Below are 23,401 nucleotides of genomic sequence, written 5' to 3'. Positions count from 1 at the left end.
TAGATAATATTTTCATTTTAAAAATTGCTTTTCTGCCAAACCATGAGAGATTACATTTTTTGTATTCTAGTAGTCTTTCTTGAATTTCCCTAAATAGTCTATCAAAATTTAATTTTTTTAAACTCTGAGGTATTGTGACTCCCAAATACTTGATTTTGCTTCTAATCTTAACCTTAAATTGATCAATTATTTTCTCTTTGTCTTTTCTCTCCAGGTTTATTGTTATTACCTCTGTTTTTTTTTCCAGTTAAGCTTTAGGGACTGGGATCAAAGCTATATAGAGAGAACTAGTGACTTCTAGCTCTTCCTCCAACCAATCTCTAACTCACTTCCTCCCAGCGTATACCCCACTGTCCTGAGACCATGTGTATTGGGCCTACATATAATAGAACTCTCTTAACAAGTTCTAAAGCAAGCCTCCATCATCTCACATAAACAGCCAGCCTTAACCCAATAGCTCACCAAAACACAATAGAACAACAGAACCCTAATAAGTAAGCAAGTTGAACACAACCAGTATCACAACAACAATGAAAACAACATCATCTTACAGATTTAGAATTTTAAAAATTCTGTATGCTTCTAAATAGTTTACATTTATTTATGTAGGTATTAATGTTATTCCAACACAAAGATATTTCATTCATATGTGCTTATTCATTAAGAAGAACTAGGATTGCTTCTACTAGCTAAAAACAACTCTTTCTACTAATGTTCCAAATTAACCAAACATTGCAGCACATGAAAGCTCTCAAATGTATATACCATTTACAGTATGGAGTGATGGAGATGTTCTCTAAGCATAGCTATTATTTACCCATTGTAGAAATAATTAAAAAAAATCTTTCTTTTATATTTCCAGTGAAAATGTTCAGAATATGTCTTGCACTGGAACAGTAGGGCAGGCTAGACGTTATCCACATGCTCACGCACAAACACCTGTAGTAAAAACAGCAGCACAAAGGTAAGATGTAAAACTCTCCCTTCCTCTCTCTCAAACACATGGAGTTACTGTGTATACTGCAAATAAACTTTGTACCATTTCTTTTACATTTTAATAGTTGTAAACCTTTTCATTTGTTTTATAAGAAATATAAAAGAAATCAATTTTCAAAGCTGGATAGTAACATTAATAAGGATATTCCATTGGCCTTCAGTATCAATAGGGGTTTGGTTTTAAAGGGTTTGGTTCCAGGACATAGACATTCACACACCACATGGATACCAAAATATGTGGATGCTGTAGTCCCATTATATACAGTGGCACAATAAATGTGTGCCTCTTACATAAGTTCAGTGCATGGAAAATATTTTTTTCACAAATACTTTCAAGCTGCAGATACAGAATCTGAGAATATGGAAGGCCGGTTGTATAAACATTTGCAGAAACAAGTATAAAAAATCATGCTATTTATTTATTGAAAAAGTTACCTTCCTTTAAATGCACAAAGAAATATAGAGGATTTAGTGATCAGAAACTGACTAGAACAGGATTAGAGCAAAATCTAGCTGAAATTTCATAAAGCTAAGAAATTGGAAGCTATGTCTGATTTCTTAACAGACATGCCTTGTGTTTAGAAATAATGTGTAATATCAGAAGTTGTGTTTGCTGTCAGCTCTCACTGTGTATATATATAATTCTCAGTGGTCTTCAAGGTGAGGAAGAAGGTGGCCTGAGCCTAGCAAAGAAGCTGCTTTTTGAAAGTTAAAGGAACTTTTGTCTTTTATAGGGATGAAATTATTGAAGTCAGGATTGGGGTTTAATCTGAATATTGGTTTCCGGAGGGTATGCTTTTCAACGGAAAGAAATGTAGCTCCAATGCAGCCACAGTTTCCTTCCTGCTTACATTAAATCTATGTATATAATAAAGGTGAAAGTTTGTATGCGGCGGACAAAAGTGTGGCGGTGCGACGGGAGGAGTATGTGTTAGCGTTTTGATTGGCCAGCCTGAAAGTTCCAACATTCTGATTGGCTGCCCCAGTGGTGCTATTTGCATATGGTCTCTGATTGGCCAGCTTCAATAGGAGCCCCTGGTGGAGAAAAGAGTTCATGGCAGAAACGGGGACATGAGAAGGAAATTTGCATATGGTCTCTGATTGGCCAGCCTCAATTCCAAGATTCCGAGATGACAAACAGAGGAAAGGAAAGGCCAGAGGGGGCTGAGTCAGACAATTACCAATACAGACCAGACTTGGCACACAGAGCCCCCATGACCCACTCGACATCCTACTGTAGTTTGGAAGAGGATGAACCATGGATGATGGGACTTGGAGTACCACCACTCACATTCTGAGACCGCTGTTAACCTCATCCAATGACTGATCAGGACCAAATTTGGCACATAGACCTCTCATGACCCACTTTACGTCCTGGTGTGGTTTGGCCGGGGATGGACCATGGATTATGGGACTTGCAGTACCTTTGCTCAATTCTTGAGACCACTGCAACCCTCATCCAATTACCGATAAAGACCTAACTTGGCATACTGAGTCTCCATGACGCACTCTACATCCTGGTGTGGTTTGGAGGAGGATGCACCATGGATGATGGGACTTGCAATACCTGCACTCCCTTCCTAAGACCAATACAACTGCCAACAATGATGGATCAGGACCACAATTTACACAGAGAGCCCGCATGACCCACTCTACATCCTGGTGTGGTTTGGAAGAATTTGACTATGGATGATGGGACTTGCAGTCACTTCACTCACTTCCTGAGACCACTGAGACCCTTGCCAATGACTGATCAAGACCAAACTTGGCACACAGAGTCCCCATGACCCACTCTACATCCTGGTGCAGTTTCGAGGAAGACAGACCATGGATGATGGGACTTCAAGTACCTCCACTCCCTTCCCAAGATGGCTGTAACCCTCATCTAATGTCCAATCAAGACCAAACTTGGCACACAGAGGCCCCATGACCCTATCTACATCCTGTCTCAGTTTGGAGGAGGGTGGATCATGGATGATGGGACTTGCAGTACCTTCACTAACTTACTGAAACCACTGCAACCCTAATCCAATGACTGATCAAGACCAAACTTAGCACACAGAGCCCCCATGACCCACTCTACATCCTGCTGCAGCTTAAAGGAGGATGGACTTTGGATGATGGGACTTGCAGTACCTTCACTCACTTCTTGAAAACAACACAACAGTCATCAAATGACCAATAAAGACCAAACTTGGCATACAGAACCGCCATTACCCACTTTCTCAAATAGCCCGGGCAGCGCCGGGTCTCTAAGCTAGTAGGATATAAAGTTGGCTTAGAGAATAAACAAAGGCTCTCTGGAAGGCGAGAAGCAGACACACCTCGTTTCTCTTCCGTCCTGTGTTCTGGTCTTTGCCTCTTTTTGTCCTGCTCCCACTATCCACGCAACAGCTACATGCCAATACATTTGGATTATACCCAGTCCTTTGTCTCTTACTGTTTAAGTCTTCTTATGTCCTTACCCTGTTGTCTGTCAGCATATGGATTCCTCAATTGTTAATGATTTTAAAGTTCTGCAGCCTACACTATTTGGATTCATTCAGGAAACCTGGAAAATTTATATTTGGAGTTTTCCTTGAAAGAAACAGCTCTGGAGATCCTCTGATCATTGAGGCTTACTACTGCATTTACACTTGCATTGTTCAATCTTGTCCTCGCCTTGCCTCTTGTCTTGTGCCATGTTGTGTCTGATTCTTATTTTGCCTATCATGAATAGACCCTGAATCTAAAATCATATATGCGAATTGAAAACTAGGTGACTTGGAAGATTTTCTATTGTGTTATATGCAGATTGAAGGTGTTAATGCAGTGGCAATCTAGTTTTCTCAAGCTATTTCTATTTTAGAGCTTTTTTAATTGATAGTTTGTTGTCTTCCTGAGATCCAGTAGTTTCCATATATATATATATATATATATATATATATATATAGTGGAGCAGGAGGTCCAATAATAATGGGTACTTCGCTCTTAGGGGAACCCGTACTTTGTGATCAAACTTCTGTTTAATGCAGAAACCAGTACCACTTGTGTAGTTTTATTTCCAACATTGCTTATAGTTTATGAAGAAATACCAGTGATTTCATTAGTGAAGAACCTCTACCATTTCAGAATCACTATTGGAAAATATTTTATATTTAGTACTTATTTTGATACTAAAGATCTCATTAGCATTTGGATATAGTTGAATAGCGTGGTGTTCAACATTATTTTACTGTTGCCAATTTTTGTGACCCTAACATTCTTAGTTGGGGCTCATAGTTTAAGAAGCAGTGCCTTTGAACACCTAGAGATTTCAAGAGAGAACATATTAATCAGATCTGCAAAAGTTAAATCTGCAAATATAAATAGACATTGTTATTCACTACATAATAGTTGTTATCACATAATAATCACACATCCCTTTTTGGGATCTCGGTTTAGGAATTCTTCTATTCCTTGCATAATAGTCCGTCCCCCCAACCCGGCATGCCTCCCCAAGGGGCAGGTGCATGGGCGGATGAAGGTGTGAGAGCTAGGAGGTTTCCCTTGGCTGCTGCCAGCTGAGAAAAGTCTCCTAGCTCTGTCTGGCAGAATGGTCAGTAAGCCTTCCTCTTCCCAGGGATGAGGCAAATGGGGGGGGGGGGTAGCAGAGAAGGCGAGAGTGGCCTTAAAACTGGCTCCCTTTCTCCCTTGAGAGATATTGTTGGTTTTCTCCCATTGAGCTTCTTGTCTAGCCTTTCTTGAGCTTGTTGCCCTCAAGGATGACAGCAGAGAACCAACACTGCCTTGCCTGGACTCAAAGGAGGGAGGCAGACAGCTTCGAGACCACTCTGCAGAGCAAGCCTGAGCCTCCGCTCCCCCCAAGTCCTTGGGAAGAGCAATTACAAGAAGAAGAAGAAGAGGAGGAAGCTGGAAAAGAAGGTTGCATTTTCCTTGGAGCAGAGCCTTCAAGAGCAGTTCTCTTTCAACCCCTCTTCCCAGGGATGAGACAAGGACAAGAGAGGTGGAGGTGGAGGCTCAGGCTTCCTTTTCATCCCTTTGGAGAGCCTGGAAGGCTCTTTGTCTTCCTTTTCACCTACACCTTCCCCCCCCTCCCCCACATTGCCTAGTCTCTGGGAAGAGCCCTCTCAAGAGGAAGGAGAAGGATGAGAGGAAGACTGCATTCTTCTTGCAGCAGAGTCTTCCAAACTCTCCAAAGTGATGATGTTTTTGGGTTGCACAGACATGGAATCAGGTTAGGCGTGGGCAAAGGGGAACAACTTGAGTGGGTGGTTTACAAAAGATATATTGTAGCATATTTCTGAGATTTTTCAGGACTTCTTGAAATTCTTGACTTTAAATAAAATCCTTTATGTGTTTTACTTAAAGAGACATCCCCAATTTTGTATCATATTTTGATTTTGTCAATCACAACTGCTGCAGTTGTACTACTATTACCACATTTAAAAGAATTTGGTGGGTTTTGTCTTTCTAAAATACATGAAATAAAAGCACAGGAATGAAAATGTTTCATTTTTTAAAAAAATAAGTAAATGCTGATAATACTTTACCTTTTTTACTGGACACAAGTTCTAACTAGCCATGACATTGGCCAGCACTCCTCTTCCCTCGGCACCCCATTGTCCCATCTGATGTCATGTCATGTCATGCAACAGAGAATAGGTAGGACACATGTTGCGGAGAAGGAAAGTTAGGACGACTTGCATCTATGATCTTTTTATTTGTGGTGACTGAAGGAGTTCCTGGGAGGACCATACCCAGGGCTGATCTGGTACTCGGCACGCAGGATTGGCCCCAGGCTTTGGGTCTTTGTAGATCCACCTATGGTCAGCCAAAGTCTCCCTGTTGTATGTCTTTTATGGAGGATCAACTGGGTCTGTTTTTTTCTCATTTGATAGTTTCAAGAATAAATTTTATGACATGTTACCTACAATGAATATACAATTCTATTTGATTAAAATGTTGAGTTTAGTATCCAAATAAATATTTTAAAAGATCTATTGATGTTGAAGGAACTTGCATCTTATCTTTTTCTCTTTCATATTTTAAGCAATCTGGAACGAAAGGAAAGGTAAGCTCAATAGTGAAAAGAGCATGGAAAATAAAAATGCTGTGAAAATACTTAATGTTAGCTTTTTTTTTGTTTTGATAGGAAAGTTTCTGGAATGTAATTACACATTCAGTTATCTGCTGATTTCTGTTTGAATTAGCATAGGAGGAATTGTTTTCTTGGCTTAATGTTGTACGCCAATGCCATCATGATTGCTTTTTTGATTGCTTGGCAGTAGTAGAAAAGGAGGAAAAGTGTGTCTATTATTTTGGACAGATAGGAGGCAAAGAGGAAGGCAGTACCAGTCAAAGGACCTCATCACATGAAGGTCTCCGCTCTGGGCAATAGTGGGAGAATTCACCACGGATCATGGCAAATCTGGCAGAGGGCATGGGGAAACTGTTGCCCCGTGCCCTGCATCACCCAGATCGCCCCTCACCTAAACTCACCAGGGGAAGCATCCCCACCAGGCTTCCCCCATTGTTTTCAATGCAGTGTGGGAAACCTCCCTTGTTTCCACTGCTGCCTCCCGAGACAACTGCATCACTCTTCAGACACAGAGCCCTGCCAGAAGTAGATCAACATCATATGATGGGATCCAGTGTGCTCTGTGCCTGAAGAGAGGTGTTATAGAACAGGCAATTTTGCCCATCTGATGAGATCACAAAGTGTTGAAATAGTTTCGAGGTAAAGACAGTATGATGCCAGCAGAAGGAAGAAGGATGCTTTAATCTTCTGATCTAGGTCCAAGCCAAGTCATCAACTTTATATGTATATACCACATTTCTTCACTTCTATACCCCCCCCCCCCCACACACACACCAATTTAAATATCTCTAAAAATGGGTGTGTCTTAGACTTACAGGTTTTTTTTCCAATTTTTAATGCCTGTTGCAGGTGTCAGCACACATTTTGTTTTTCCTTGGAAACTTTGCCTCCATGTTTGACCACTATTGCTCCACCACATTCTCACTATTCTTTTGTTGAATAAAGTGGTACACTTTGCAAGTGTGGAGCCACCGTTATTTCATTATAGGGGAGCTCACTAGGAAGTTTTGGTTATATCTTTGAAACTACTTACTATATTTTGTTCATTCTGATCCCTTATTGCTCATCAAAATGTTGTGAAAAAGTGGACTATGCTCAAGTTCTGCAAGGCAGTGATTAAAATCCGGCAGTTGATGACTGATAGCACAAGCTACTTTAAGACAGGACTTCATACTAGCAGAAACTGGGGATTACAGACTTTTAATTATAGTATAGATGTTGCTCCCTCCTCTGCTTGACTTGACTTCCCTTCCCTGTGCCACATGAGCACCCCTATTCCCTCCCTTCAAGTTTCCTTCCCTTTAATTCCATAAATTGTGTTGGGTTTTCATATAATCTTGTATTTGGCTTTTATCTTAGATTCTTAAGATATAATTATCTTAATGTCCTAACAATGATACAGTTATTTTAAAGTCTTAAATCTCTTAAGCTTAACTCTGATATGCTTGTAGGGACTATGTCCCTCTTTCTCGAACTGGTCACTGACTGTATATAACTTGTAACTTGGACTATGAAGCCACATTGAAACTGAAAGTTATTGTATGCAGAAGAACATGGAGATAAAGCTATGAGTTGACATGTTTACATTAATGAGATAAATGTTTGTCTTAGAAATTTCTAGGAAATTCTAAAATATATTCTAAGAAAATTATTTTTTTCTTAGAATAATAAAAAGATGTGTGCCTATCTATCTATTATAAAAGTGAAAATGTGTATGTATGTCCCAGGAAGATTCCTGTGTAGCTTAATGAATTTGGATTAAACCTGGTGCACATGTTCCAACTTAAAATAGTGGTGAGGTTCAACTAAACAGGCTGGAGATGATGGGAGTTCCAGCCTAACTTGATTATGGGGTCTGATAGAGGATGCTTTGAGTTGTCCAGCTTCTTCTGTAGAGCTGTGTGGTTACAACCTATGACTTAAAGGCATGACTCTCTTCAGAACTAGTCTTCTTGGGCTCCAATACCCATCATCCTTAACCTTCACTAGGCAGGCTGGGGATGATAGAAGTTCCTGCCAAAGAAGGTTGAGCCATCCAACCAGTTAGAAGAGCTGTATCTTCAGTCATGTGTGGGGATCACATGGCTCTACAGATGTGGCTGGACTCCAACTCCAAGCATCCTCTCCCATAAGCGGCTAATGAGAGTTGAAGTCCAGCCACATCTGGTTCTGATGGTAGTTGAAGCCAGGACAGAACTGGGACAGATGGAAGTATTACCCTGATCATGTCTTGGGCTAATAGAAGTAGCAACCTGACCAGATGTTTTTCTTAATATAAAAGTACTACTACAGCTAACAAAACACATCCTCATTACAACAACACAGGAAACATACCATACATAGAATGACAATGTCTAATCTACGAGCCACATACTCTTTGCCTGGTGGTTTAACTTCTCAATTTCTATGGCCATAAAATATCACTAATATAACTCTTCCCTTTATATTGGCACTCTTCTAACTCTGAAAGCCAATAATAGAAGTTTGCCCCATCTTTGATGAAGAAAGGTCATAAATAAGTCCCATTCTTTCTTAAAATTGGTCAAGGATTTCTCCTTGATCAGCATTGTCAGTTTATCCATTTCAGCTAGTCCACATCTCTTCATAAGCCAATATTCTTGTTTCAGGAGGGCTGAATCTTCCCATCTCTAGGCTTAGATCATTTCTGCTGCCATAACCATATAATATCATCCACATTTCTATTTCCACAATCTAAGTTGCTCATTCAGCATCCTCAACAAGTAGAACTCTGGTTTCATCATGAATTTGACCTTGACAGTTTCTTCTAACATCAAATATATTTGAGCCCAATATTTTGGGGTCTTTTTACAAGACTGCCAGCTATGGTAAAATGTCCCCACATTTGTTCTTATTTCCAACATCTACTAGAACTGCATTAATACATCTTAGGCGGCCTCTCTGGTGACAATTACCGTCTGTACATCATCTTGTTAATTTTTTTTTCTTTGAAGTCATCACTCAATGTGAATTTCAATCTCCTTGTCCAGATCTTTTCCCATTGTTTCCCGTATTTGGTTATCAATATGTTGTGCTCATGTAACCATTCGTTTCTTAACAACAGTTTGTACAATTTAGGAATCAAATTGTCATCTCCAGAGTATAGTGCAGTTTCAAATTCTAGATTGTCTAAAACAAATCAAAATCAGTTTTTATCCATCTTTAACCACTTTGCAGTTTGTTTATGACCAAACCATTGTATGGTAAAACCCTCTGGCATTAACTCCTTCCTCATGTTTAATCTATATTAATCATTATTCAAAAAACAGTAAATCTTTCTAGGTCAATGAGGGACTGTTCAAAAAATTGTAAAGTTGACAATAAGTATTTTTTAATAGATAGCATTAGAAAATGCATACCAGGCAACAGACACACTTTAGGAGGCCTAGAGCATTGCCATGGAAACATTCTGTGGATGGCCTTCTCAGAGGGCCTTGCAAGGATGGCAGTGAGGTGGAGAAGGGAGAAAGGAGTCCTTAAGATGAGAAAACACAGGTAATGCAGTTCTTCACAGAATCCCATATTCAGAAAATGCATACCTGGGCAACACAAGATACCCTCACACCCATACACACACATACTTGGTAAATGCAAGACTGATCATAAAATGGTGACTAATTAGAATAGTAATTATTGTTTGGCCACTTTTTCCCCTTAGTAGTACCAAACCTAGTTTTTCGTATGACTAGAGAGTGATGGTTGCAATTATTTGTAGTAACAGATCTGCCCATTGAAATAAGGTTTTTCTTCAAAGCCTGTTTTGAAGGCAAGTGTCTTTCTATCTGTTGCCTTTGAGACCAACGGAAGTTTTGCTTCCAGATGTGCTTTCCTGGGAGAGGTATTACTCTATAACAGGGGTCCTCAAACTTTTTTAACAGGGGGCCAGTTCACCGTCCCTCACACTGTTGGAGCGCCGGACTATAGTTTTAAAAAACGATGATCAAATTTCTGTGCACACTGCACATATCTTATTTTGAAATAAAAAAACAAAACCGGGGCAAATACAATATTTAAAGTGAAGAACAAGTAAAGTTAAATCAACAAACTTATCAGTATTTCAGTGGGAACTATGGGCCGGGCCTACTTTTGGCTAATGTAATGAGATGGTCAGTGTCCGGTTCCATATTTGTCACTGCTAGTCGTAACAAATGCGGCAAGTATGCATCAGTTAGTCTAGATCTGGTTGGAGATTTCAGATGTTTCATTCATTGTATGGATGTATAGGTCACCAGCCATCAAAGGGCATTCTGAGCTCCACCAACAATGGAACTTGGAACTGAACCAAACGTGACATGCAGAACTTCCATGACCAACAGAAAATACTGGGGAGCTTTGGTTAAAATACACTCAGACATGAGGGAGTTGCAGTAGCACCTGAAATCAAAGAGCATTCTGAATTCCCCAATAATGGAATTCAACCAAACTTGGTATACAGAACTCCACACAAACAAAGTTTCTGGAGGAGGACAACTACTTTCAAAGTAAGGGCCGCACAATTAAACAGGAAATAACACTTTCAAACCAGGAACAGATTTTTGTTCTCCAAGCAGGAGATCAGAAGAGGAGGACTTTATTATGATTATTAAGTTGGTTTATAAACCACTTTTTGTTTCCACAAGGAGATTGAGGGACTTTCCAGTCAGGCCCTTTATCCCAGGTTTTCTGCTTTAAACTGGATTATATGAGTCTGCACTGCCAAATAACCCGGGATAAACAGAACACCTAGGATCAGATCCTGGGATATAGGGCCTGTCTGGAAGGGCACTCAAAGGGCCCTTACAAACAGCCATATAACCCAGGATATCAAGGCAGATAATCCACAATATCTGCTTTGTAGTGCATTATCAGAGTCCACACTGCCATATAAACTGGTTCAGTGTGGAATTTATATAGCTGTGTGGAAAGGGCCAAAGCAGCTTACATTTCAATACAATTTCAAATCAACAAATATATGAAATATTACAACAGAAGTAAATATCACTGGTATTCTTTAAAGCAGGCATGGGCCAACTGGGGCCCTCCTTGTGTGCTGGACTTCAATTCCCACCATTCCTAACAGCCCACCTACTGGCTGTTTTCACAGGAGGAGCCTGGATTTTCCGAAGAGAAACAGGGCAAAGAGGGGAAGAAAGGGAAGCCCTGGTTTGGTCTTTCCTCCGGGATGCTGGCGTTTCTTCCTCTTTAACTTGGGGGCGGGGCTTGCAGGGGCTCCTAGCTGCCTTGAGTTGGATGGAAGGAGGGAGGGCTGGATGGTGAGGGGAGGCTTCGGGGCTGCCCATGAGCTGCACAGCTGTGCCTTTTCTGGAAGAGCAGAGGCAAGGAATTCTCTTGCCTTCGCTCTTCCAGGCAGCAGCCTCCGCGATCCAAGACCCCCCCCCCCCCCGCCGCCGCCTCGGAGGAGGGGGAGAAGGAGGAGGGCAAAAGAGAAGGAGAAGGAGAAAAGAAAGGGATATAAAAAAAGAAGAGAGAAAAGAGGAAGAAAGAGAGAAGGGCAAAAGAGAAAGAAAAAGAGGGGAAAGGGGGAGAGACTGAAACGGGTGGGGGGAGAGAGAGAGCGTGAGGGGGGAGACAGAAAGAACGAAAGGAGCTCTGCATTAACAGAGCCAAGACTGATTCCACTCAGGGGCCGGATAAATGCCCTCAGGGGGCCGCATCCAGCCCCCGGGCCGTAGTTTGGGGACCCCTGCTCTATAAGTTGAAGAATTAGGCCTTTTTAATTCTGGTTTTGTGATATCCCACATCTCCTCCTAGGGCCCCTTCCACACAGCTGAATAAAATCCAATTATCTGCTTTGAACTATAATATATGGCAGTGTGGACTCAGATAATCCAGTTCAAAGGAGATATTGTGGGATTTTCTGCCTTGATATTCTGGGTTATATGACTGTGTGGAAGGGCCCTAGGACATTCATGCCCAGAAACGTTTAACTCTAGTTAATAGTATTTCGAAAAAGGAAGAATCTTTAAATTTTTAACTTCTAACTGAACTGTATTATAAAAATTGTTGTATTATTTTATAGCAGATTTTTGTGCACCCTTTTAGACTTTAACGAGGTTAAAATGTTAAAAACATATAAGTTTACTCTTCAATTAATTCTTCTGTCGAACATGTAAACAAAACTAACTAAATACACAGAATCATAGAATCAAAGAGTTGGAAGGGACCTCATGGGCCATCCAGTCCAACTCCCTGCCAAGAAGCAGGAATATTGCATTCAAATCACCCCTGACAGATGGCCATCCAGCCTCTGTTTAAAAGCTTCCAAAGAAGGAGCCTCCACCACACTCTGGGGCAGAGAGTTCCACTGCTGAACGGCTCTCAAAGTCAGGAAGTTCTTCCTCATGTTCAGAAATTTAGACATGAAATTTAGACATGAAAATGGAAACCTTAAGAGAAGTGAAAGAAAATAAATATGAGATTACTGGCTTCTTCTAGCCATAAGTGGTTGAGAGTGGAGGTATAGTGAAGAAAAGTAATTTCTGTTTGCTTAAAAATGGACAGGTTGTTAAAAAATGTCATGGTCCTTTTGCGAAGACCAAAAATATTATATTCATACAGGTTTACCTCAGACAACCATGTAGATGTATTCCTTTAATAAAAATAGGCACCAAAGAGTGAAATAACAGGGAAAGAATAGGTGTAGGTTCCTGTACCACAAAAATGAAGAGCAGGCCAACCTTTTTTCAGTGAAGTTTTATTCAGAACTATCAATATGCACCTGTGAAAGTAGGTCAGGTAAGCCCTTAATAAGAAACAAAATATTTGAAACTTTTGGAAACCATCTTTTGCTTTCTCCCAAAATACAGTCAAGGGGGCCTTCCACATAGCCCTATATCCCAGAATATCAAGGCAGAAAATAGTACAACATCTGCTTTGAACTGGGTTATCTGAGTCCATACTGCCATATATTCAAAGCAGATAACGTGGGATTTTGTTCAGCTGGGTGGAAGGGGCCAAGGTGATTTATTTTCTTTCACTTCTCTTAAGATTTCCTTTTTTATGTCTAAATTTTATTTATTTAGTTTGTTTTGTAAACATGTTCGGCAGAGGGAGTACAGTTGGAGAATAAGCTTATATGTTCTTCCCTTTTCTTTGTATTATGTTGCTCACACATGCTCACTAATAGATTCTGGAGCAGTTGCTGTTTTCATTGCCTGTTGAGGCACATATAGTTCAATAAGATCAGCTGAAGCACAGAACCCTTTGATTTCCAAGCCAGAACATGTCTTTAAAATGTTTTTTTTAAAAACATTTGCTTCAACCCCACACTAAATACCTGTGTTTCTATAATCTTGTTTTACTATCCTGTCAGTGCTGGTGCTGCTAAAAAAAGGTTTTTGAGGAAACAAGATGGTTAGGTCAGAAAGGATCTCTAGTTACTCTTTCATCAGAAGCCCTGCTCAGATCCTATAGACTTGCGGGTCTGGCTTCCTTGATTGTGTTGCTGAACCATGGAAAATAATTTGTATTTGATTTTGGAAACTTTTTTGAGAAGGTTTCTGTTGATTGTGGAATATGGACATTATTATCGGGGAGACTTCATCTGTGCTATACTTAAACATCTATTTATGGTATTGGAATTAGGTATCTCTATAGAACCTGTTTTAGAAGGTGAAAAACTTCACTATGCTAATTATATAAAAGTAAATATATTATATTTTGTAGTTATATTGTGAATGCTGAATGCAACTCTTGATTCATTTTTCTCAGAAAAGAATATCCTCCCAACATTTTGAAGATGGAAAATGAATTTATTAGATTTTCTCGACCTATAGAAATGAGTAAGTTTGCTTTTATTTTCATTAATTACCTCATCAAATTACTGCACATGGAATGTGTGAATTCATTTATTAATCAGGAAAAAAGGATAAATTTGCTATTGTTTTGATGGGCTTTCAAAACTTAATCAATTTCCATATGTATTTTGTTTCTGGTCTTATTCTGCTTAACCTTTTGTTTTTATATAATGAAAAGCTTTTGTAATTGATATAGAAAGAAGCCTACTTTTTTTAAAAAAACAAGAGTATTTCATTTTAGAGAGAAGTATAGATTGTTTGATTTGTGAATTCAATTTGTCTCTATAATGAATACGCTTTACTCGTATTTTCATTTTTAACTATGGTAGTGGAAACACTCTTCATGCATGAAATAAGTTCTTTGATCTGCCAAAGAAATAGCATGTTTACTGCTTTGTGTAGCACATTCCTGTGGCCTCTTCATGATTGTGTTGGTGTACATGTTTTCTTTTTTTCCGAAGAAAATTATCTTTGACAGTTTTTTAATGTGTTATATAATAAACTGAAATCAACACATTTATCTTGTTGGGAGCTATTCATTAAAAATAATAACTATATTGTGACTTAGCATAATTTTCAGTATAAAACAATGAAATTATTATAGAGAAAAATCAAACTGCCTTTGTTTTAATACATGATATGAATCTTGAAGTGCCATGCTTCTGCTTGACTGGAGGGTGTTGCATTTTGGTTCAACAGAATTACTTTCTCAGATCTTACCTTTTCACTTATCATGACACAGAGTGAGGCACTTAGTAGCTTATTATACCGATTTGGGTTGGGTGTAAAAAGCTGAATTAAAGTTGTCTTCAGCGGAGGTGTTTTCATTTACCGATATTGATTCCCCTCTCCTCTTCCAGAAAGTGTAATGGAGAAGAGAGAAGAGTCTGGGTCAGAGTCAAATTCAGGAATTACGAGGAAGGTACAGCTGAAACGTCACTGCACTATATATCAGTCTGGTTTGCTTCCAACTCCTGCTACAAAGAAATGTGCAACCCACCTAGAGGTGGGTTATATATTAAAGTTTTGTTACGTTTTAAAATAGACATTGTTAAGATTAAATGGCCTTTTTACATATTGTGATAATCTACCTGCATGCCTCTGCTACCAGTAACTGCACTAGCATTTTGCTTTTTAAAGTATAAAATTTGTGCAGACTTAATCCGAAAACCTAAACAGCTTGAGTTGTCATTACTGATCCCCGAGATTTGAAATAGTGAACTTGCTCATCTGTCACTGATATACTCATGGGACACATGGTGTAACATATGGGAAATTGATATGATGTTGACAAATATAAGTAATCTTGATACTGTTTTAATCAAGTGCTACTCAGTAAATCTGCTCCCGCATCTGTCAAGTCCTAATAGACAGATATAGCAACTGAATGGTTGACTATGTGGTAGGAGGTAAGAAGTAACCAATTTGAACTTGGGAATTCTCACAAACATATACAGAAAGCTGATAAAGACTCATAGGAAAATAAGAAATGATGGAGAAACCTAAGATAAAAAGAAAATGGAAGCTGAGTTTAATCCATAACTTTGAGTCATGCACTCATGTATCGGGATTGTTACCCTGAAGAGAACATAGTTCTTCATGATTTTTGTGACTCATGCATAACAGCAATATTAATAATGGCATATGAGCCATTCTGCACCTGGGCAGCTTTCTGTGAAATTACTAGAACTGTGCTTTGGCAATAAGTCTCTTTGCTCCTGTGCATATAAGCTCTGTGTTCCCACCAAAACACAGTTGTCTTTTGTCCGCCATTATGGTAGGATTGTCAGGAAATCTCAGCAATTTTTATTTATTTATTTATTTTTGCTGTCTGAGAGCTTAAGGTCCTGAAGACACTCAACTAGAAGTGGCTAAACTGTGGGGTGAAAATCTCACTTTTCTACATTGCCTCATCTGCTCGAATGAAGACAACATGGTTCTGTCTATTTTACCAGACCTTTTTATGGTATGCGAGGTGTAGCATAGCTTCTCACCTTAAGGCTCTTAAGTGATAAGTAAGAGGCCCTCCAGACTATTGCCCTTGCAACAGTCTGGAGGGCTGTTTCATTACGCCTGCCTTCTGCTACCGAGTTAGACATCTTAGGCCTCCTTCAAGCATCCTTGGAAGATAAATGCATTGGTTCCAACACCAGATAAACCTCTTAAGCCTTCTCCCAGGCCTCAAAAATCTACAGTCACTAATGCCCAACATGTCTGTAGAGAAACAATTGCAAAAGGAGAAACATCTGTCCACTTCAACTTTATCAGATGATGATGATGCTTATGATAAGGACTAGCCTCTGTAAAGGTCACAGTCCCCCCACCCCACCCCAAAAAAGGTCTGGTTATATCAGGTCCTTCCATTCAGGAGTTCAACCCATCCCCATCTCATATTCTTACCTCTAGAGTTTCTCCTTATTGTCTTCTGAGCCCAATCTCGAAGAGAATTGCTAGAGATTTGGATGCACTATCCAATGTTGGTTAATCTGTTTTTCTTTTCTCCTAGGGTTCAGAACAGAACAGTTGTCCCACAATTTGCTTGTGTTCTGGTAAAGCAAATGAAAGTCAGTCCAAATGCAGTATTTGCGGAAAGTGTTGTATTGCAGGCTTACAAAGACAGTCTGTTCAAAGCATGGCATTAAACGATACTTTGGAACCTTTGGCACGAGAGCCAATACATGAGAATTTGGCAGGACAGAAATCTTTAAGTACTGGACTAAATGCAAAAAGGTTTTATGGATCTTCTCCTGAGGCAGTTTCAGTTGATTTTGCTGTGAGGCGCAATGTAGGACCTACTATGGTGCGACCAAATGGAAAAAATTGTTCCAAACTTACAGGAAATTTAAGGCAGAGGAGTGCAACGGCGCCGGAACTAAATGACCCAAGTAAGTTTTTTAAAGTATAAGTTGGATATTATTTTAAAGTGTGCATGACTTTTAAAAAAGGCTTTGTTTGTCCTAATGAAAATTATGCGACCCCCCATTTGATTCTAAAGTGTTTTGGAAAAGTTGTAAGAGGTCCGTGTTGCAACTGTTAAATAGTTCCAAAAAGGTTGTTAGTTTTTTGTTATTTACCCATTTGTGCCAATGGGGACACTCACGCGGCTCCTCCCTCAGTTTTAGTGCAATTGTCATGAAACTTGCTATATTTGTAGCACACATTAAGGCCCCAAATTTCAGAAAATTTCACACATCTACTAAGTTTTGAAAATTTAAAAAAGTTTTTATGTACATTTAAAAGAAACTAGAAGAGCTGTCTCCTTAAATTTTCTGTACAATTATACAGCATAACCAGGGCATCATTCCTGCCAAGTTTCAGAAAGATTTGCACATCCTCTGATTTTTTAGGGAACTTTGACTAACATAAACTTAACAGTACTATTTCATTGAAAGGCCCCAGGGGCCATTCAGTCCAACCCCCTTCTGCCAGGCAGGAAAAGCACAGTTAAAGCACCACCAATGGATGCCCATCCAACTTTTGAAATAATAATAGGAAACATACTAGGTAAACTTTGGAGTTACTGCCTCCCAACTTTACCTACCTCACAAGGTTGATTCAACTCCCAACAATTCCCTTTTATCTTGAAATCCCTTTAGAGCAGTGGTTCCCCAGGTGTTTTGGCCTACAACTCCCAGAAATCCCAGCCTGTTTACCAGCTGTTAGGATTTGTGGGAGTTGAAGGCCAAAACATCTGGGGACTCACAGATTGAGAACCACTGTTTTAGAGAATGAACACAAGTTTTCCCTCACCAAAACTTTCAGGGAGGAGGGGGAGGCAGAATTCTGGTAAATGTCATTTGGGAAGGCAGGGACCCTGTGGCAGAGAATTCAAAAGGTCCTGCTCTAAATTACATTTCCCAGAATTCTGCTCGCTTCAGAATACCCTCTGGGCTAGCCATGTGTTGGCCATCCAGCCAGGCAGGCATACCTCCTGCCTGGGCTTCCCTTGCCACTGCTTTTGGGGAATCAAACCCAGCCCTTTTGAGGGAAAAACAGCATCTTGGAGCCACTTACGAGACTTATATTGCTCTTCCAAAAAATCATAGGTCAGTGTTTTGAATCTTTTTAAGTTTTTTGGCTTGGGCACTGCTCACAGTTTGAAAATTGTGTCATATGTATGGATCTAACGAAATAGATCCGACATATGATTCACAAACAACTTTTTGCACAGCCCATATCCCCCATTGGAAATACTTCTGAGGAGAACATAATGACAGGTAATTTAAATGCTTTTGGAACATGCTCTGAAGGTCCATGATATGCAGCTAAATCATTGTGAAGCTCTGCAGTGCTACAATGGAAGATATCACCTGGGATAAACTGCAGTGTGACATCTATGGAATAAAAAAGTAATTTACTAGTATTGGTGTAGTTATTGCTTATTTATTGGAAATTGTGATTTAATACATTGTGCTTTAACATAACATAATAATGTATTGTCGAAGGCTTTCATGGCTGGAATCACTGGGTTGTTGTAGGTGTTTCCGGGCTATATGGCCATATTATGGAGGCAATTTTTCTCCTGACGTTTCGCCTGCATCTATGGTTGGAGTAGTTTGCAGTGCCTTTCATGTTCCTTGATACATGTCTGGGCGCTGCGTTTGGTGGTCCCTATGTAGACTTGTCCACAGCTGCATGGTACACGGTAGACTCCTGCAGAGGTGAGAGGATCCCTCTCGTCCTTTGCTGAACGTAGCATTTGTTGGATTTTCTTGGTGGGAACATGGAAGGCACTGCAAACTACTCCAACCAGAGAAATCAGCCATAGCAGAGCACCTGATGAACCAACCTGGACACAGCATATTATTTGAGAACACAGAAGTGCTGGACCACTCTCACAACCACCATGTCAGACTACACAGAGAAGCCATTGAAATCCACAAGCATGTGGACAATTTCAACAGAAAGGAAGAAACCATGAAAATGAACAAAATCTGGCTACCAGTATTAAAGGACTCAAAAATCACAACAGCAAAACAACAGAGGGGAAACAAACAGGCACATAAAATCACTCTCAACAAGGGATTCCCCCCGGGCACTTCTAAGCCATTGAATGCTATTCAAGACCTCACTACCTCTGAGGATGCTTGCCATAGATGCAGTCGAAACTTCAGGAGAAAAATTAGCTCCAGAACATGGCCATATAGCCCGGAAAAACCTACAACAACCCAATAACATAATAATGTTTAGGAAATGTGAGGACCCCCCCCCCCAATTGTAGCATGTAAAAACCCTTCAGTGGACAGGGTCCTTTCTGATTAATAATGTCTTGAGGACGTGGGTGGAGATATTTTTTTTATTTCAGTGTTGGGGAACCTTTTGCACACACCTCTAAATTTGGAGAAAAGCCCTGTCCAAACTTTTTTTAAAGTGAAGGGTATACATAAATCTCCCAAAGGCTGAGAAAAAGGCCAGTAATGCCTTTTCAAATGCTTGGAAGTGAGTTGACCATTACCTAGGCAAGCAATGTTTTTATGAAGGAGAAGCGGAGGGCTGAAGAAGTTATTTTTAGAGCTGCACCTTATTTCTCACTATAAAAGGATTCCAGTAAAGAAATATATGACATAAATCTCAAAAGATCAGAGTTTCAATTCCTAAAACGTAGGGCTTGAGACGAATACTTTTTCCTTGTAGTTGTTTTATCCAGTGATGATGAAGAAGAGAATGAGATTGGCAGTAATAACCGAATGGAGAGCATATCACCACGTCCAGCAGATTCAGCCTGTTCATCCCCTGCACCTTCCACAGGAAAGGTGGAGGCAGCCTTGAAGGAGAACACCTGTGAACTACAACAAAGGTTAACTAGCATTACAGCAGACTCAGAATCTGCCATCACATTACCAAGAAAAGCAAGAATGAAAGACCAGGTAGCCCTTCCGTATGTAATTTCAAAAAGGGCATAGATGTATCCATTCAGTATTTATAGATATGTATGAATATATCCTGGGGGATGCATGCATATATTTATAATACATTGGTGGAAACATAGTGTAGCCTCCTTATGGATTCTAAGCATAATAATTTATTAGTTGAATTCAATGGATTGCATTAGTTGGTACTAACTTGTTTTACTAATTTTGGCAGAACTCTAATGTATTATTAACCTTTTCCAGATCAAGCATCAATATATGCTGGATTCTCTTCAACATCTTTGCACATTAACTAACTAACCTATAGCATAATTTGAAGAATTGGAAGCTGTTTTGGGCTCCAGTTTGCTTTAGGGAAAAGCAGAGTATATGTGAAGTGGTACAATAATACAATACAACATCAGTATCTCTAGATGCATGATTAGATGGTTTTGAAACAGTGTTCTGATTTAATGTTTGAAGTTGAGTGGAGTGGGTGCTTTAAAAACAGAAGCATGAAGTCTCATTAGTTACATGGAAGTCCCTTGTTATTATCAGTGGACTTCCATATTTTGAAACTTTAGTTAATGTTTTTCTCAACAGTGTTTGAGCCACTTCTTGTGCTCGTTTTCCTTGCTGCTTTGTTGGTTTAAGTCAGAACCATTTTAGAGGAGTAAGATCGCTAAATTAGTGTTAGAAGTTGACTTATTGAGAGCTAGCAAAGAGGATGTTTCTTCTCAATGGCCCAACTCCTCAATATTTCTTTTAGCAGAGCAGCATGAAAACAGCCACAGTGAAGTGGCTCTCACATTGCTGGTCAGCATGAAAGAAATGACATCAAAGAAATTGTACCCAGAAAGGATTCTAATTCCTTAACATTAAAATACATTGAAAATTGTCCCAGTTAATAGCACTTTATTCTAAGGATTTTTCATGGTGGGGATTTTTGTTTTTTAGTTTGAGCATCACTGCAAGAATTGGATAAACAAAGACAAAAATGCACCATGAGCAGTCTCCTTAAGTGCTCTCAATGGGGACAACTTTCACGGTATGTTAATCTAAAGACTTACTAGTCATGGCAGCAATTATTTAAAAGGGTGTGTTCATTATAATGGTTGATCTTCAAACTTGGGAAATTGTTCAGAGACTACCTGGTGTCTTCATATTTGTGTAAAGAATACCTATGGAACATGCAAAAATATCTTACAAAGACCTATCAAACAAAACAGGATGTGTAGACATACTAATGAAAATATTTTAAAGAGGGAGTATCAAGCAAGGAAGCCACACCCCTGGGTTTGCAAGGCTGAGGCAGGGCTGTTGTTGACATGGTGAGTGGAGATATCATTCATAGGCGTTGCCATAAGTCAAAGTTTACTTGACAACAATAGCAACAAATCCAAAATATTACGCACATGTGGTGAAACCATATCAGGACTTATATACAGGCATTCCCCAAGTTAGGGACAAGATAGGTTATGTTGGTTTGTTCTTAAATTGAATTTGTATGTAAGTCGGAACAGGTAAACATTTTTAAAGTGTAACTCGCCAAAAATAAATACTTTTTTGCTTTGGAGAGCATAGGGAAGGGTTAACATCCCCGTGGTGTTTGTTTTGCTGTCTGTACAGAAGATTTTGCTGTTCAGAAGATTTCACCTCACTTTCTTTTCAATGATAATTGGATTTTGAAAAATGTGGCTTATTGTGGAAACGAGAATTGGTGATACAACTTCACTGGATACACCTTTCTCCCATGAAAAATTATTTTCTTAGGGGTTTTCTCTCACTTCCTGCTGTCTCACCCCGGTTCTATGAGTCATGTGTCAAGTTTATCTGTGATCCCAACAAAATGAAACCTCTAAGATCTAACTGTTCAGTGGGAAAGATTCAGGAACATACTTACTTTTCTGCCTAATGAAATCAATGTGATTTAGTGAAATTTATTTGGATTGGACTCATAGTGTGCATTTAAAGTAAAATGATAGCATTTCTTATGTTCCATATAGCAACATATTTTCATTGTGTCCAAGGTTATCCTAATTTTAATCTATATGTTGTATAAGTACATCCATTCTCCTGAAAATAATATACCTCTGTGTGATAATTTGCTATTACAATGCTTTTCACTTTTCCTGACACCCATATTTTATATGTTTTGTTCTATGTACATGTATTGTCCACATCCGTACTTGTTCCAGTTTGGTGAAGGACACAGAATCTGTGTTATGAAAACAGAATTTGCTATTAATTATTCATTGTCTCAAACTGATTTCTTTGTTTACGTTTGGATGACATTAACTGTATTCTTGAGACTTGGAGCAAGGCCCAGAATAATCCCAGTCTGGGACAGGCATGTTCATACTAAAATGGAATAGCATTCAATCCGCAGGATTTGATTCACCCTATAGTTGCACAGGCCTCTCATCCTCTTGTCTATTCTGCAATGTAAGCAAGACTTAATATAAATCTAGAAAATTTGCAGAGGCTCTTTAGCTTGAAGTGGTTTGATAGATGTTAATTGCAGCAAAATAAAGGTAGCATTATTTTAAGGAATACATGATTAGTGTCAGATGAATTGCAACTGCATCACTTTGCGTTAGCATGAATTTGCGTTAGCAGATTGGGACTTTACTCTTGGCTACAGCTGTCAAATGATTTACCTAAATACACAGGGAAATAATGCATGTGATAGGATAATTAAAACAGATTTCAAAGTGCAAATTGAATGGGTTGAATGTTCATAACCCAACTTGCCTGGCAGCAGAAGTATTTTGAATTTGGGATTTTTTTTATTTTGGAATACTTGTATTTGCATATATGTACCTAAGGAGATATCTTGGAGTTAGGTGGTACCTTGGAAATTGGCCCAAAGTCTAAACAGGGTTTTTTTTTAGATCATAAATGTTTTACACATTTTATGCGGGAAACAACATTTTTGTCACTATCTCAGCCTCCCGTGTGGAAAAATTTGGTTTTTGGAGCATTTTAGACTTTGAAATTCCAGATAAAGGATGCTCATAGGTGTTTTGCATACTTTGATTATTGATGTTTTTTCCTAGATATACATTTTTAAAAGTTTTACTTGCATGTACTTTTAATACCTGTTCTCTTCCACCTGTTCTGAAACATAACCCCAACATTTTAAATGAAGCTGTTAGATGACAACTGTTTTAGTGAATGATGTTTTTAATAATTATTTTGCAGTTTGGTAATGTTGTATCCAGTGCTCCAGTAAAACGTCGTAAAGTCATTTCTCAAGAAATTGCAACAGATGTACCCTTAAAATATCAAAATTCTTGTGAAAGTGTCATTCTACATTGTCGAAGTATAAGAATAGGAACCCTGCGAAGAATGGTTGTGGAGCCTGTAATCGTAAGTAAAATTACTATTTTTGTGTTTTGTCATTTTTATTTAAAAAGACGTTACAGATTGTGAGCTAAAGGTATAAAAAAAAGCTGAGGGTAAAACATGATGTGTTTAATGAACAGGCAGATCTAACAGAAATGAAGAGAGACTCTGCTTCTATGCCACATATTGAGTCATGGAAGAAATTACCTGTGAGAAAGGTGGGCAGTGTCTGAAACATACAACGTGATAACAAACACAAATATTTCTGTAATAGAAAAGTCCCCATCAGCAATAACTGAAAATAAGATCTTATG

The 23,401-nt window shown here is 39.1% G+C and overlaps 1 protein-coding gene across 7 annotated transcripts in view; it reads left to right on the top strand.

Moving 5' to 3' along the window:
• SENP6 (SUMO specific peptidase 6) overlaps positions 1-23,401 on the top strand; it is a 70,296-nt gene that overhangs the window by 18,689 nt on the left and 28,206 nt on the right. For 2 of the 7 annotated variants that reach the window (XM_060752929.2, XM_060752935.2), the window contains exons 5-10: positions 863-964; positions 13,805-13,875; positions 14,751-14,896; positions 16,397-16,775; positions 19,525-19,757; positions 22,944-23,111. In XM_060752929.2, coding sequence (XP_060608912.2) covers positions 863-964; positions 13,805-13,875; positions 14,751-14,896; positions 16,397-16,775; positions 19,525-19,757; positions 22,944-23,111 — 1,099 coding nt within the window. Of the gene's footprint in view, positions 1-862; positions 965-6,028; positions 6,050-13,804; positions 13,876-14,750; positions 14,897-16,396; positions 16,776-19,524; positions 19,758-20,700; positions 20,788-22,943; positions 23,112-23,401 lie in introns of those variants that run through there. The other 5 variants (XM_060752930.2, XM_060752928.2, XM_060752931.2 and 2 more) reach the window with 5 other exon arrangements.

The sequence above is a fragment of the Anolis sagrei genome, chromosome 1 (assembly GCF_037176765.1).
Source record: "Anolis sagrei isolate rAnoSag1 chromosome 1, rAnoSag1.mat, whole genome shotgun sequence".
Lineage (NCBI taxonomy): Eukaryota > Metazoa > Chordata > Lepidosauria > Squamata > Dactyloidae > Anolis > Anolis sagrei.
The sequence above is the reverse complement of the archived record's forward strand: the minus strand, read 5'-3'. Positions and strand labels throughout refer to the sequence as shown.